This window comes from Gracilinanus agilis, chromosome 3 (genome assembly GCF_016433145.1).
Source record: "Gracilinanus agilis isolate LMUSP501 chromosome 3, AgileGrace, whole genome shotgun sequence".
In the NCBI taxonomy this organism is placed as follows: Eukaryota; Metazoa; Chordata; class Mammalia; order Didelphimorphia; family Didelphidae; genus Gracilinanus; species Gracilinanus agilis.
In genome coordinates this window covers 588,082,492-588,098,534 of record NC_058132.1, presented here as the reverse complement: position 1 = coordinate 588,098,534, position 16,043 = coordinate 588,082,492, and the positions used below count along the sequence as shown (strand labels likewise).

Here is a 16,043-nt window from a genome sequence, read left to right as displayed (position 1 = left end):
TGGTTCAGAGATAGGAGATGTAAGGAATACCAAGAAGGCCAGTTGGGCTGAGCTGGAGAATGTGGAAAGGAAAGTAATGCACATTGTTAGAAAAGGTACTGTTGGGCTAGGTTGTGAAGCTAAAAGCTAAAAGAAAAGTTACTTTTGGTTTAAGAGGTAGTTGACAGCTGGTTGGTATGTAGTTTCTTTTCAGAGTCTTTATATATGCAGAAAACACTTCTCTTACGCTTCCTATGTAATTCTGTGTCACATGTAGTATTTTAAAAATGAAAATATTTACAAGCTCCAATCTGTTAAGGAAATTATTGTTATTCTGTAAGTAAAGAATTCTATTAGTAAGAAGGTAAATGATTGGAGCCAAAGCTTCACAGATCATTGGGGAGTTAAAAATATGAATTGAATTCTTTTAATTCCTACTCTAGCATTTTAACATTTTATTCTAAACAATTCTAATGCCACAGACTTGTTTTAAAGGATAGAAACATAAAACCTTGTATTGGAAGGTATCTAAGAGGTCATCCAGCCCATCTGCCTACCTGACGTGATTCAGTTTCCCTGACAAAGTATCATCCAACCACTACTTAGACGCCTTCTAGTAATGGATAACTCATTGCTTCATTAGTCTATTTAGTTTTTAGATTGCTGGTAATTAGGAAGTTTTTCCTTATATCAAACTGAAGGCCTTCAAATGAATATAAAATAAGCTCTTTAATAAGAAAAAAAACCCTAACCTTCCAACAGAAGCTTTTGTACTATTATGAAACTGAGAAATTCTAGCATTGTGAGTGCTGAAAATCAACATCTGAAAAATGCTTTTTTTATTACTACTATTAAAAGCATGGATTGAAAATATACTTATGCAGGAATCAGATAGTTTTCACTAAGAGAACTAGTGACTTATTGAAGACTTATTCAAGAGTATTTATTGAATACTTACTGACGAGTAGACTTATTGAAGAGAAGACTTGAGTAGGTCATATCTGTGATTGGTATCTTGCATTAGAATATGTAGTGTCAAGATCCCGAACTATTTTTAGCAGGAGGTTATAAAAAGTTGTAACATAGCTAGCAAGGTCCTGATCTGTGATTTGAATAACAGTACTTGAGACTGTGGAATATGATTCAGTTCTGTTAGGGACTTTTGTATCATCATTGATTTGATAGGGACCTTATTTGTCATCTTATCCAGTCTCCTCATTTTACAAGTGAGATAACTGAGAAATTAAATAATTTATCCGAGGTCACATAGTAGTAAATGTCATAACTGGAATTTAAACCCAGATCCTTTGGTTCTAAATCTAGCACTCTTTACATTTCATCTTTCTATCTCCATTTAAGTCTGAGTCCCTATGAGGATTGCAATGATAATAGGACATGGGAGCCCCCGAGTTTATCCAAGATCTGTCTATATAATTTTTTGTTTGTTTTGATGAATATGTTGTTAAATCTATAATAAAACACGGAACAGAAAAAACAATTAAGGCATCTTGGTTTAATGCCAAATAACATTTCTATCCACTCTGAGATAAGAGAGGTTGTAATTCTACTTTTAGAGTGAACTAGAATAAGTTTATTACCTCTCCAACATGAAAACTATATAGATATTTGAAGAGAGCTATCGTGTTCTTTCAAAGTTCTCTTTTCTACAAATTAAATATCAGAATTTAGATCTCATTTGTCTATCTTTCCAACCCATATTCTAGAGTGAATATTGCCACAACATACCTGACAAGCGGTTACCTAGTTTGAAGACCCTCATTGAGGTTGTGGGCACTTTTGGACAAGTCTGATTTTACAAAACAAAACTTCTAGAAATAAAAAGATGATAGCTTTCTGTATATTGTCCTAATTAGATCATAATGAGGATATCATGTTCAGGTTTGGTTTCCAGAACTTAAGAAGGACACAGAAGCTTTGAGAGTATCCAGAAGAGGGCACTTAGAATGGTGAAGGAACTTGAGTCCAAGTCACATAAAGATCAGTTAAAAAAAAAATCAGAATAAATGAAGACTTAAGGTGGACATTATAGTAGTTTTCTAGTATTTGAAGAGCTTTCACATCTTAGAGGGATTATACTTTCCATCCTTACACTGGTTAACCCTGGAGGAAAGAATTGGGACATTGGTTTTAAGTTGCAAAGGGACACAGTTAAGCTTGATTAATGTCAGAGAAAACTTTCAAGTTGCTGATAAAAATATTAATAGCATAATTACAAATAAATACACAAGAATCTGGTATAGCTCCACTGGATACCTGCCCCATTGATATTGATTCATTAATGACAATTCTTTGAGATGGCCATTCTTCTGTTTTCAAATCTATATTATTGCATTATTTCTGGTCCACACCTCTCTGTCTTTTCCATAAGAACAGTATAAGCATTTTGTCAAATACTGTGCTAAAATCTAGATAAATTATTGGCAAATTTATTTCTCTGACACACTAGCTGACACCAGTATCATGGAATTGTCTTATTTCTCGTTTCTTTGATCTTGGAATTCCATCTTTTTGAGTTGCCTCAAAAGTTGGGAAGCTCTCTAGTTCTTCGATATTATCCCAAATTAATAGGAAAAGGGTTTTTAATCTACTTCTGAAATATAGCTTTTTGTTTTGCAAAATTTGTTCAAAGAGTTATTTTAAAGAATTTTTCCAAAACAGGAAACTATAATTCAAAGTCAGAATTGAACATCCATGAGTTTCTTGTCTTAACTGGCCTCCTTGTTCCTTTGATAGTAATTTCTTGATCCTTATACTGTGTTTCTTGAGTTCTCTGCTTTTTTTTTAAACTGACTTTCTCCTTATCTTTTACCTGACTTAGGGCTTATTTTTTCCAGTTTTTATAAATATACTTATTACATCTAAAGAAATAAGGAGAAAGAAAACTAAGAAGTTATGGTTGTAACCATTTAACATTTTTATCAAGTCTGAAGTGAGAGACATTTTTGTGAGATACACACATACACATGCACACACACATATGCATGAGTTGCCCAGAACAAAGTTTAATTTGACTTAGTATCAGTGGTAGTATCTCTGCCTGAAGATTAATGGTCTATCTGATATGGTGTCATATAAGTAGGGTGGTTAATTTTAACCTATCTTTTTTTTGTAGAAGCTGTTATAGATGCAAAGAAATCTCTTGAACTCAGTCCATATAATTCCACGGCTCTGCTGAGGAAAGGGTATGTATGCCTTATATAGTATACTAATAATTTTCCTTGTTTTTATAGTATAACTTTTTACAGGCTTATTATAGAGTTTTAATATCCCTGGTGTGATAATGAATTTTTTTAAACCCTTGCTTCTTTCTTAGAATCCATATGAAGTATTGGTTCCAAGGTAGAAGAGCGACAAGGTCTAGGCATTTGGGGTGCTCTATCCACTTAGCCACCTAGCTGCCCAAATGATAATGAATTTTAGTGAAACACTGCAGGTAATAGGTGACTAATTTCAAATATAGCTTGTAATTATTTTGTATGTTGAAGAGTGTGGTAATTGGCTAGAGAGCTAGAGAGGCCTAGAAATGGGAGGTCCCAAGTTCAAATGTGGCCCCAGACACAGCTCTGTGATCCTGGGCAAGTCATGTCACTTTAATTGTCTAGTCTTTACTGCTCTTCTACCTTGGAGCTAATACATGTATCAATTCTAAGACAGAAAGAAAAGGTTTTAATTTATTAAAGAAGTATGGTAATAAACTTATTAATATAATTTTTAAAAAATAAATAATGAATTTAGGTATTGTTGCATGAATTTGCCCCTTTTTAGTTTATTGTCCACTTTGGTTCACTGTCCTTAAATGTTCCTCTTACTCTTCCACCATTGCTTTAATGTACCTTAATTTGATGGATGATAATTAAAAAAAAGTTTTGGGGAAGAATCAACAGCATAGTGGGATAGAGTGCAAGACTTTAAGTCAGGAAGCGCAACTCTATCCTTTGGGAAAGTTACTTCACCTCTCTCTGAGCCTTAGTTTCCTCATTGTCAAATGAGAAATAATACTTGTATTATCTACTTCACAGGGTCATTGTGGGGCTTATTAATATGGCCCATCTAAAGCATTTTACCAATGTCAAATGCTAAGGAAATGAAATATATTCTGTAACTAGGGAATTTCTTCCATGAATAGGTCCAATTTGAAAGCTGTTGAGGTCTCTTTCAACTTAGATCCTGTGTTTTTGTCATAGGGAGTGGCTCATTGAAAAGAGGTCAAATTATACCACTTTGATTATATTGAGTCAGTTTTGAAAAGATAATCCTTTGGGATTGCTTAATCTACATCTTTGTGTTTTTAAAATATTTTGAAAACTATATTTCAACATTATTATTATTCATAAACTTAGTTTTTTATGCATGCAAAAACTTTTTTGAGTAGAGATTCTTAAGTTTCCCCAGACTCCCAAAAAGGTCTAAGACGCAAAGTTAACAGCTCTTACCTGAAGTGCTCACTATACAGCACTCTCTCTGTGTTAAAAGGATCTTAAATTCTTTGTAGTTCTGAGAAGAATCAGAAAGAGGATTTTGATTGTAAGCAGGCCATTGAATTGAGGAGGTTAGCCAGAACATTCTTACTTTGTGACCATGTGTACAACAGAGTGCAATGCCACAGAAATGCCCAAAATTCATATTTTGACAAGCTTCTCTGAAGACACATCTCTTATCTCATTTTGTTTTGAAGCCTCACATTGTTGTTAAGTTGGAAACAAACCACTCCCTCTAGGCAATGTGATATAGTTAAAAGAGAGCTGGATCTGAGAAGAGCTTGTTTTGGTGTGTGTTGTTTCCTGCACTTATTAACATAGCTTCAAAGGTAGTGAGTAAGGTACTTTGTAAATGTTAAAATGCTAGAGATTTGAACCTTAACGACCTTGCATAGAAGGAGAAACTGTAGAAACTTCTTTTTTGAAACCTTTTTTTAGAGATGGTAAAAGCACATTTTTGCTATTTTTTATAAACATGTTTCCAGTTGTAATCAGGAGATTTACTTATACCTGAATTATGTCCACATTTAATGCTGATTTTATTTATTTCAGTTTTGCTGAAATGCATTGTAAAAGAAATTTTCATTTGAATATGCTGGAAAAAATAGTTTTATCACTCAGAAATAAGAAAAACTGCTCACTCTTGTCTTTCATTTGTTTTGTTTTCATATGCTCATGCCAGGATAGGTGAATACCATGAAAAAAACTATGATGAGGCTTTACAGAGTTTTACAGAAGGACATAAATTAGATGGTAAGTAATAGAATGACACCAAAATCATCCAGTATTTCAGATGTTTGAATTAGTTATGGATATAAGGGTTTACATCTAGATAATTATTTAGTATAATTTTAAATTAATTGCAAAGTAGGGCTTGTTTATTTTCCTTTACCTGGCATTTCATGTTGATTATAAAATTTGAGTTGATTTAAAAAATAATTACCTTGGGTCTTTCTCTAGCATAGAGTGAAATGCTGAACTTTAGAAAATAAAGCTATAAAAATTCAAGGAATTTCTTCTCATGTTTCAGACTGATGATGTTATTTATAATGGTTTATCATGTACTTGTTTTGTTTAGCATAAATTCATTATCAGTATTTGCTTTGGCTTAATGAGGTAGAAACTATTTCAGCAAAGGATTTTCCAAGGAAGCAAATTTTGGGTTTGGATAGTTATTATGGTAAAGGATAACTAGGTGAGGGGAACCAATAAATTAGAATAGAACAACATTAATCATCCCAACTTTTAAAGTTGAGATGTGTGTGTAGAATTTATTATAGATGCTTGACTATTCAGGCACACATGTAGAAATGATTTTTGTAAAAGCAAAGATAATAACATTTAAAGGCTGTCTAGTTACCCCTAGAAAACCATCTCAAAGCTTTTTTTTTTTTTTAAATTTTAAATTTTATTTTTTTTAAACTTTTACCTTCCATCTTAGAATCAATACTGTGTATTGGTTCCAAGGTAGAAAAGTGGTAAGGACTAGGCAATGGGGGTCAAGTGACTTACCCAGGGTCACACAGCTAAGAAGTGTCTGAGGCCAAATTTGAACCCAGAACCTCCCATCTCTGGGCCTGGCTCTCAATCCACTGAGCTACCCAGCTGTCCTCATTCAAAGCTTTTAATGTTCGCTCAAGGTTATATTCATACCAAGCACAATACATTATTATTTACCTTGAATTACAGACACTAATACTATTTTTGAATTGGACTATAATTCTAATTATGAAACCCCAACTTTGAACCAATGCATTTTTAAAATTTTGTGATACAACAGTAAATTGTAAAAAATTCCACAACATGTATTATATTTGATATTTTAGAGTGTTTTAAAATACTATCTCTTATTCTGTGCTATCTTTTGTGCACACCCTGCAAGAGGACTTGATTCAATTCAATAAGCATTTATTTTTTGTTGAGTATGAGGGAAATATATGAGTCTTCAGGTCTGAATCAGGCTGATGTGAAATAACTTTGGAAATCATTATTTAGAAATAGTAGTAAAGAGTTGGTAACTTATGATAATCATGAAATGTATTGTCTGTTGTAAGTGTGAGAATATTTTAAATACTTCATCAGTTTCAGGATCTTCTTTTCCTTCCCCATGGGCATGTTACCTTTTTAGACACTATAAGTATTTGTGCATTTTGTTCTAGGTTTTCTGAAGTGACTTTTTTTCCTTATGACTTTTTTGCCTGTATGGACATTTTCAGATATATTTACATATACATATGCTGCTTCCCAATCTCTTACCTCCCTGGGCAACTCTTGTTCCGTCACTTGTTTTATGTGGTTATGATCAAAGTTGCTTTTCACTGTTGGCTCTGATGGCAAAGCCAAATCAGTTTTTAAGGGCAGAAAAAGTCTACAGTAGGTGAGGTATAGGAAGAGAAGCAAGAGAAAATAGCTGCATATTAAAAAATAAAAAAAACTTGGTGCCACAGTAGTTCCCCAGGACCCCATGGGGGAATGAGGAACGCTGCTACTAGGTGCCAGACACAGGGTTAATCCAAATGAATGATAAGACAACTCTGATGTAGGAAGCAGAATTTTACTTATTTTCTAGGTGTATGGTAGAATGTTTTTATTAAAGCAGGTGGTCAAGAGAAAACTTGTAGTTTATTTTTGTTTATCTAGTGAGATAATGGGAATTTGTAATTAGAAATAATTGTGTTGCTAAAACAAATTCTTTACAAATAACTAGAAATTATATTTAAATTTTTTATTTAGTAATATGCGAATTGTAATAGTTGCTTAAAGGATGGATGCTTGTATTTTTTAAGGTGGTGAGTTTCAGTATATCAAATTCATTACTTTTCAGATGCAGATAACACTTTTGATATCTGGATTAAAAGATGTCAAGAAACTCAAAATAGTAAGTATAGCTTTTTTTGCATTTAATATTATTAAACTAGCTAGATATCCCAAAGTACTTAATCAGTTTTCCTCCCTAGACTGATATTTTTTCAAACCCTTTCTTACCTTTTATCTTTGAAACAATACTGTGTATTGGTTTGAAGGCAGAAAAGTGGGAAGGGATAGACTATGGGGGTTGAGTGACTTTCCTAGGGTCACACAGCTATGAGGTATCTGAGATCAGATTTGAACCAAGGACTTCCCATCTCTAGACCTGGCTCTGTATCTACTAAGCCATTTAGCTGCTTCACCTTGGACTGATAATTTCTTTATCCTTTGAACTTAATATTTTAAAACATTATATTCTTTCAGATTAAAAAAATGAGATAAACATAATGCATAAAATTGCCCCAACCAAAATAATTTTGTGGTAGGATTATTAATGCTTTATTAAAAAAATTCTATATATTAATTTTTAAAGTAAATTCCACTGTAAGGTTGTGAATATTTTGTAATGTCATTTGGCTGATCTTCCATTCATAATATTATTTCTGTGGGACTAAATGTCTCCTGCAATGTTGTTACATCTAGCATAGTTTTTTGGGAAGTCTATTATTAGATTATATTACAAAATAATATATATTGTATATATTAATACTATAGTATTAGAACTAACATGTGGTTTATACACGCCCTTTGGACGTGCATGAAAATAGACTTGTTAGTTTCAGATTTGTATATTGTCTTATACTAACAATAGAATTAATTTAACTTGATTTGCAGTGGTATGGTATGAGTATATCAGTAAACTAAAGATAACCCTAGTATCTAAATAACTTCCTTTCCCAATTAAAAATGCATAGAAGATAGGTATAAAATATTTGGATATGTAATTGTTACCTTGACTCAAAGTAGAAGTGCATGTTTTAAGCATGTTGATAGTATCTAAAAATGTGTTATTTATATTTAGAAGCAGTGTCAGAATCTGGAACGGTAAGCCCCACATTTTTATTTTTATCATATTTGTTTTAGTTTTACTTTTATTGTGTCTTGAGTGCTAAATATGTATGTGACAGGATTTAGGATGAACAATTTCTTAGTTGAACGATTAGTACTTCTGGCTTAACAGCTATTTATTATTTAAAAATTGAAATTAAATTCCATTCTTGACTGATGATTTTCATATCTAGTAATATTTTAATACTGTTAGTCTGCATAAAACATTGATTTAGTGTTTCGATGTTTTCAAATATATTTTTTCTCTTTCTCGTTAGTGTTTTATATTAGTAATATATTTAAACAAATTGTTTCCTAAGAAGCATTTAGTGGGTTAGTTCATATTTTAAAATTTTTCTATATCTATATTGTCTAAAACACCATCCTTTCTATGTCATAGATATTGAGTTAGTTTTTAGTAAAATTGAATGAACATTCCAATTTTTGGCTTAGATTTCTGCTATCTTTATTGAATTTAGTTTTAAGGTTGAGTAAATTTTTTTACAAGTCTACCAACTTTATAAAAGTGGGATTATTATTCTGTGTCTAACCCTAAAGAAATCAACATGTACTTCAATTAATATTTCCATTAATATTTGTTTTTTACTAGTAATTTACCTTGGAAAAATCTATCATTATTAATATATATTAATCCAGGTTTGGTCTTTACTTTTAACATTTACTTATATTAATAAAAGTACATGCAAACATGACTGAAAAATCAATGTTATATTTAATTTTGGGAGTATTCAAGCTTTCTTAAGTCTGGCAAAACTTTTATTATTGACTACATTAAAATTGAGATTTTATAATTTTTGTTTCACTTTATATTGAAATTTTTTCTTTTCCAATCCTTTCTTTGTTCTACTTTATTTTTTTATTTTTTAAAACCTTCACTTTCCGCCTTAGAATCAATACTGTGTATAGAATACAGTACTGTGTATTCTAAGGCAGAAGAGTGGTAAGGGCTAGGCAATGGGGTTAAGTGACTTGCCCAGGGTCACACAGGTAGGCAGTGTCTGAGGCCAGTTTTGAATCTGGGACCTCCCATCTCTGGGTCTGGCTTTCAATCCACTGAGTTATCCAGCTGCTCCCTCTTTGCGTATTTTAAATAAAGCAGTTTGATATAACAGAAAGTTCATCATACAGAGATTAGAACCAGATGCCCAGATTGTGGCATATTCTTAGCAATATTTTTTTCTGGGAGCATCATTTTTGCCATCACCTTATGCTCCCTTTTTATCATTCTTATACCTTCTTTCTTAAAAAAAAATTATATTTTATTTTTCTCGACAAGCATTTAATTTCTCTCCCTCAGTTCACCTTCCCCACAAACATGAGAAAGGGATAAAATGGAACCAAAGTCCATCCTTTGTCCTTTCTGAACTGAAAATTAATCATAATACCCTCTCAGTTTCATTAAAAATACTCTTAATTGCTATCTGTCTGTAGTTGGATAGTGACAGGATGTGTGTATGCATGTGCTTCATGTGCTTATGTATATACAAATAATGACTTTAAAAAATTTTAAATTTCAATTCAGGAAGTTAGGGTATCTTAAAATGAACATTTTTTTGTTAATTGCTTCTCAAACTTTTTCTGTTTTTTTTTTTTTTTGTGTGTGTGCTTATTCAATTTCTCATTACTTAGAAGAAAAATAAATGTTTATGAAATTGAAATTGAAATGATAAAAATTGTGACAGTGGTCAAAGCTTTCTTGGTTCTTTTTGAAGAAAAATAATTGTATCTTTAATCAGAGGATGCATATTATATAGATAAGAATAGTTATCACATTTTAAAAGTCTTAGAATCCTTCATTAAAAAAATTATTTTCCTTTATTTTTTCTTTTAAGAATATGATTCATTGATGCTTTTTTTTTTTTACCATTATCACTTTCCTATAACCTTCCCCTACCACTGTAACCCTACTTTGTAAAAAGGAAAATCTATTAAGTGAAAACTACCTAGCAGTTGCATATTAAAGGGTGTGCAGCATACTACAACTCTAGTCCAGTACCTCTGTTAAGAGTAAAGAAGTATATATATCACTAGTAGTCCTTGGAGTCAAGGCTGATCACTGTTTTAACTCTAAATTCAGATAGTTTTTAGTGTTGTCTTTATTTACATTTTTTGGTTATTGTATATATTTCTTGCTTGATTTTCCTTACCTTATTATTTCATGTAAATCTTCCTGTTTTTCTGAATTTCTCATTTTCATCATTACTTATCACATAGTATTATTCTTTTACATTTATATACCACCATTTCTTATCCATTTTTCATTCAATCAACCAATAAATATTTGGAGATCTGACTATAAAAGCAAGAGGAACCCTCCTCCCTTTAAGAAAATTACTGGAGGGTTTTTATATGTTTATACAAGATATTCAAAACAACCAGTGTTTACACTTTTTTTAAAAAAAATAAAAGACCTTTTATTTTTGAGTTGTTTTTATTTAGCTTTTCCATTAGCAATGTGCTTAATAAATTGTTAAGTATAAAGTTTAAAAGTAAATGCATTTTAATGTACATTTGCCAGTCTAACTTACAACATTTTTTTAAATTCAACATGCCATAATCAGAGTGTACAACAGCAAAACCAACAATCAAAAATCAAGTAAGTATTTTATTTCTTTAAAAAGTATTTAGTTTTTCAATAAATGTACTCTTTTTGGGGAAGTAGGGTAGGGCAGGGAGAATTATTTCCTTGGAGTAAGGTTGCATTCTATGATTTTAAAATAAACTTATGCTTTTTTTATTTCACCATGAGATTAGAAAAATTAATTCCTAGTGTGATTAGTATTGGCATTTCAATTTAGTTCATGTCATTACTCTTGAATTTACTTTAATTTTGAAGTTATTTTACCTGGTTTCATGTTTGTTCCTTCATCACCTTTCCAAAGATCTAGAACAAGCACCTTTCTTCTCTTAAAATCTGATAGTATTATAGTAACTAAACAAATTAGTAATGCCAGTATAAGAAAACTGGCAGTAAATCCTCTGAAAATTTAATACATTTTGCCTCACTTTTTTTTTCTTCACTGAAATTTTCATAGAAACACTTGATGAAATAAGAGTGGCAGCTGCTCAGGGCCATCTCTTATAGAAGACTAAATGCGATGAATGTTTAGCAATATAAGGATGGTAACCTGCTTGTGAGTTAGTCTTCACCATAAAAGTTAAGAGGTGACTGTTCTGGATCTATTATGTTTCCCTACCCTTCTATTGGTGAATCAGTTAGGGGCATTCTTTTCTTACTTCTGGAAGGAATAGGAAGACAAGAATAGGAGAGCACACACCACCAACCAGGGTAGTTATTACAGGTACCCAGATTTTCCAGTAATTTTGGGTTTTCATGAATTTTTTTTGTTTAGGTAAGCTTACATCTCTTTTCAAGTTTAGTGGCATAAAGAATATAGGAGATATGCAAGCAGCATTGATAAATGAAAACTTAAACTGGTAAAAAACTGGTAGGTGATGATGGAGGACTACACAGTATTTTAATATATTTACATATCAGCCCCTCCATATATTTTGAATTGGGAAAGATACAACTTAAGGTTATATATAAAGTTATATCTTCTAGGTCTTTTCTGTGTTTTTAAGGGACTATTTGGATTCCTTCCCCCATATCCATTTAATGAAAGTACATTTAAACATTAGTAAAGCAGGTTTAAAATTTTAACAGAACATTCTGTTCTTGCCATGCTCTTAGCAGAAAAGAAAATACTGGTGAAGAGGTAGCCAGTGTGGGAGAGGAGAAACATGGGCCTTTGGACTTTTACAAAGAGAGTGGTTCAGGTCACCAGGACCATAAGCACCACAAAGTATTTATGTGTCCATGCATGACACTATTTAAATATAAAGTAATATAGAAGAAAAACAATTGCTTAGTATTGACAACCATGGATGCTGAAACTGGACAGAATAAAAACCCTGCTGGGACACTGATGTGAATGGTGAGGAAGTACTCAATGACATTCCTCATAGTTGTGAGCATTATAATTGCTCAGCTGTCTACAACTTAGTAAATAATTTTTAGTTGTTTCTAGGATGATTTCCTTAAGACATTTTAGCATTTTTTGAGCTTATTTCTTTATCATCACTTGACATGTGTTGAGGGATAAAGGAAGTTATTAACTTAAGCAAAACAAGGTTAGGAATACCACTTAGAAAATCTTGTTATTTTCCCCAACAACTAGACAAGGTCTTTTGGATTATCTGTGCCACCTCTTTTCTTTTATTAATTCAGATAATAGGTAATTGGATATTACCTACAGTAACTAGAAACTTGCTTGTCTGTTTTGTCCCTCAAGGTGGAGCCCTTTACATTTTTAAGACTACAGGTTTTTTTTTTCTTTGATAAAATGTTAAGAAGCAAAGGTATTTGAGGCTAAATTAATTTGTAACTGGCCGTGTTTTTGAAATAAATACTTTAAAGTAATCTTAAGATGCTAGGAGGTGAACAGTACCGAAGTGTAACATCTATTTCCATATTATTACAAAATTTTTTTAGTGTGTGAATTAGGACTGTGTAAATAAATTAATTATGTTTTGTTTACTTTTTTATTCTTTTAAAACTTTGTGCTTTCTTAAAAACAGTAGTGAATATATTAGCACAACCAACGAAAGTTGCTTGGTGTTTACCTAATTTCATTGTATAAAGTTGTGTTGCATTTTTAAAAGTTATTCTTTTAAGTCCTTTGGATCCTGTCCATTTTCATTCACTTTTCCTTTTAAATTTGTAGTTGGTGTGTACTCTATTCCTCTCAATTTGATCTTTTCACCTTGCATTATTTCCTAAAAGTGTTTTCTAGATTTCTTTATCTTCCTCATACTTTTTAAGTCTGAATTGCATTAAAGCAAATAAACACCACAGAATATGTATGTGTCCATGCATGACATTTAAGTATAAAGTAATGCAGAAGAAAAAGAATCTCTTAGCATTGACAATGTGGATGCTCCAACTGGATAATTAATTTGGTTTTTATCCATTTTACTTAATACCATTCAATTTATTTAACCATTCCTCTTTTATTGGATATTTAGATTATTCATTGTTTTTTTTTGCAATAACATAAAATTGTTGTGAACATCTTTTCAATAATTTGCCCTTTACTATTTATTTATTATTTATTATTTATTTTCCTAAGCCTTTCACAGTATATCTCCAACTGTGAAATTAGGGTAAAAGAATCTGATTATTTTTGTAACTTTTACTATGTATTACCCCATTGTCCTTGAAAAAGATTATGCAAGTTTGCATTTCTACTGGCAGGGAATTGAGTATACATGTTTCTTTACAACCATGCTAGGATTGAATTTCTTTGCATTTAGTTACTTTGCCAATTTGATGGGTATGAGATTGAACCTCAAAGTTGTTTTAATTTATATCTGATTATTAGTGGTCAAGCATTTTTTTTTAACAGTTTATGTTTCTTTTGAAAATTGTTCATATCTCTTTATCATTTAGTTCTTGTGGTTGGGAATTTTAACTGTGACTTTTAAATAAAAACGTTGATGTATTTTAGTTGAAATTTTGCTGTAAATATATTTTCCAGTTAGTATTTGTTCTCTTTTTATGTTGAGTTTCATCACATACATGTTTTGGTTTTCATGGAGTTAAGTGCATTGATCTTGTTGCTAATGATTGCTTTTGTTTGTAACAATTAAAATAATTCATTTCCTCCATAATTGTTGTAATTATTTTATTCTGTTTCTTCCAACTGGAAGACATTTTTGCAGATTGATTTAAAAAATGTTTTAAATTTCTCACCTGGTTGGAATTCTTTATGCTTACTTTTAAAGGTATGACTGGTACCAAACAGAATCTCAAGTAATCATTACACTTATGATCAAGAATATTCAGAAGAATAACATAAAAGTGGAGTTTTCAGAAAACGAGGTGATTGCTTTCTTTGAACCTTATTTATAATTGTTTGTGGATTTTGAATAGTAGCAACTGCAAATGCAATATATGCATATTAAATAATCAGTTTTCACCTAAGCGATGTGAAAAACTATACTAAACTAGTAAGGATTGTTTTTTAGTTTAAAATTATCATGGGCTCAATGATATGATGAATCATGCCATAGGTATAAGTTTGCTTTTCTAAAAAAAATTTTTTTCTCTCTTTAAATTTAGAGCAAAACCTATTATTAATGCTGAGAAATGTGTTAAATTATTTTCTAATGTAGCATGTTTATGTATAATGGTTCTAGTTTTTATTTTTGAAATTTATAGAGATATAAACCACTGTATCATTAGTGTAGTTACTTGGTGGCTATTTACTGATTAGAAGTTTATGATAGCTACATTTGGTGGTGGATAATGTGAGGTGCAATATTTTGAGAATATTAGTCTGTTTTTGAAGTAAGTATTCTTGAGATTCAAAAGTAAAACATAGGTAGATGCTTTTATAATTTCTTTTTGTCCATAATAACTGAGGAAAGTTAGAGTGAATGAATGTTAGTATGGTGGGGAAATTTTTTTTTCTTTGAAATATTTTCTATTCTTTGTTTTATGTTTCATGTTTGAGTACATGTATCTACTACCAAAATGAAATATAGGATATTTTGAGGAATCTGCCTGTAAGACTAAAATTAATATCCAATACCTCCAAGTATTATATTTTATAAAGTTATCACTTGAAGTAGAAAGAAAACAAACTAAAAGAAGTAGAAGTTCAAACCTAACAAAAAGTAAACCCACGTGTGTAGATTCTCCTGCTTGGCATAAAGTCTGCTTTCCCAGCTGTGATCAGGGGAAAAGAAAAGAGACAGCAGAGCTACACAAAACTTATATCTTCCGTACATTAGTACGTAATGTAGATGTGTAACTGGGTTGCTGGAAAAGAGAGTCCCTGGGGAGCAAATTCTAAATTACACATACCTTAGAGCTGATATTTCATTTGAATAATTTGTACTATCCTTAGGATGTGTCAAGTTCTTAGAGTTAATACTAATACTTTCCACTAAAATTTATTTAATATTTTTATTCATTAGTTGTCTGCAGTGGTGAATCTTCCATCTGGAGAGGATTATAATTTAAAACTTTCACTTATTCATCCTATAGTACCTGAACAGAGCACCTTTAAAATACTTTCAACAAAGGTAAAGCATTTTATAGTAGTTGATTGCTAATATTAATTATTTAAAAAGGTAAAAAACATCAGTGCAAGTTTTTATGTGGTTTTAATTCTAAAACAAGTTATTAATAACCTTTTTTTAGACATGACATCAGAACTTGCTTAGTTTAAGTATTGAAAACTAATTAAACTCTGTTACTAAATAAGGTGTGATCTGTAATTGTTGTTACTACATTTGTTGACTTCTGTGTACCTGGTGAATATATTAAAAGTGATATTTGCTCCCTCAGACTATTAGGGGTTGAGGATTACAGTATGTGTTTAGCAATTGAATTCAACAAATATTTACCACATATCCACCGTTGTAAAGCACTGGATTGTGTATGGTACAGTGATAAATAAGACCCAGTCCTGTCCCTCCGGAGGCATGTGTGAAAGATCTAGTAGACATGTAACCACCTGTGCTCACCCCCCCCAATTGTGCCTTGTATTCAGTTTTGTCTTGGAGAGGTAGAACTGAATCTGTGAGAATTCAGAAGCACCTTTTCTAACTTAAGGTATCAGAGGAGGCCTTGTGAATTATGTGGTGGATTTTGAAATTCAGCTAGTTTTTCAGTAGGTA

The 16,043-nt window shown here is 31.4% G+C and overlaps 1 protein-coding gene across 1 annotated transcript in view; it reads left to right on the top strand.

The window, feature by feature from the left end:
* The window catches only part of SUGT1 (SGT1 homolog, MIS12 kinetochore complex assembly cochaperone), a 76,341-nt gene that overhangs the window by 7,280 nt on the left and 53,018 nt on the right, over positions 1–16,043 (top strand). Inside the window, exons 4-10 of the mRNA XM_044670608.1 lie at positions 3,113–3,182; positions 5,161–5,231; positions 7,303–7,356; positions 8,308–8,330; positions 10,916–10,950; positions 14,142–14,238; positions 15,339–15,446. Coding sequence (XP_044526543.1) covers positions 3,113–3,182; positions 5,161–5,231; positions 7,303–7,356; positions 8,308–8,330; positions 10,916–10,950; positions 14,142–14,238; positions 15,339–15,446 — 458 coding nt within the window. The remainder of the gene's footprint in view (positions 1–3,112; positions 3,183–5,160; positions 5,232–7,302; positions 7,357–8,307; positions 8,331–10,915; positions 10,951–14,141; positions 14,239–15,338; positions 15,447–16,043) is intronic.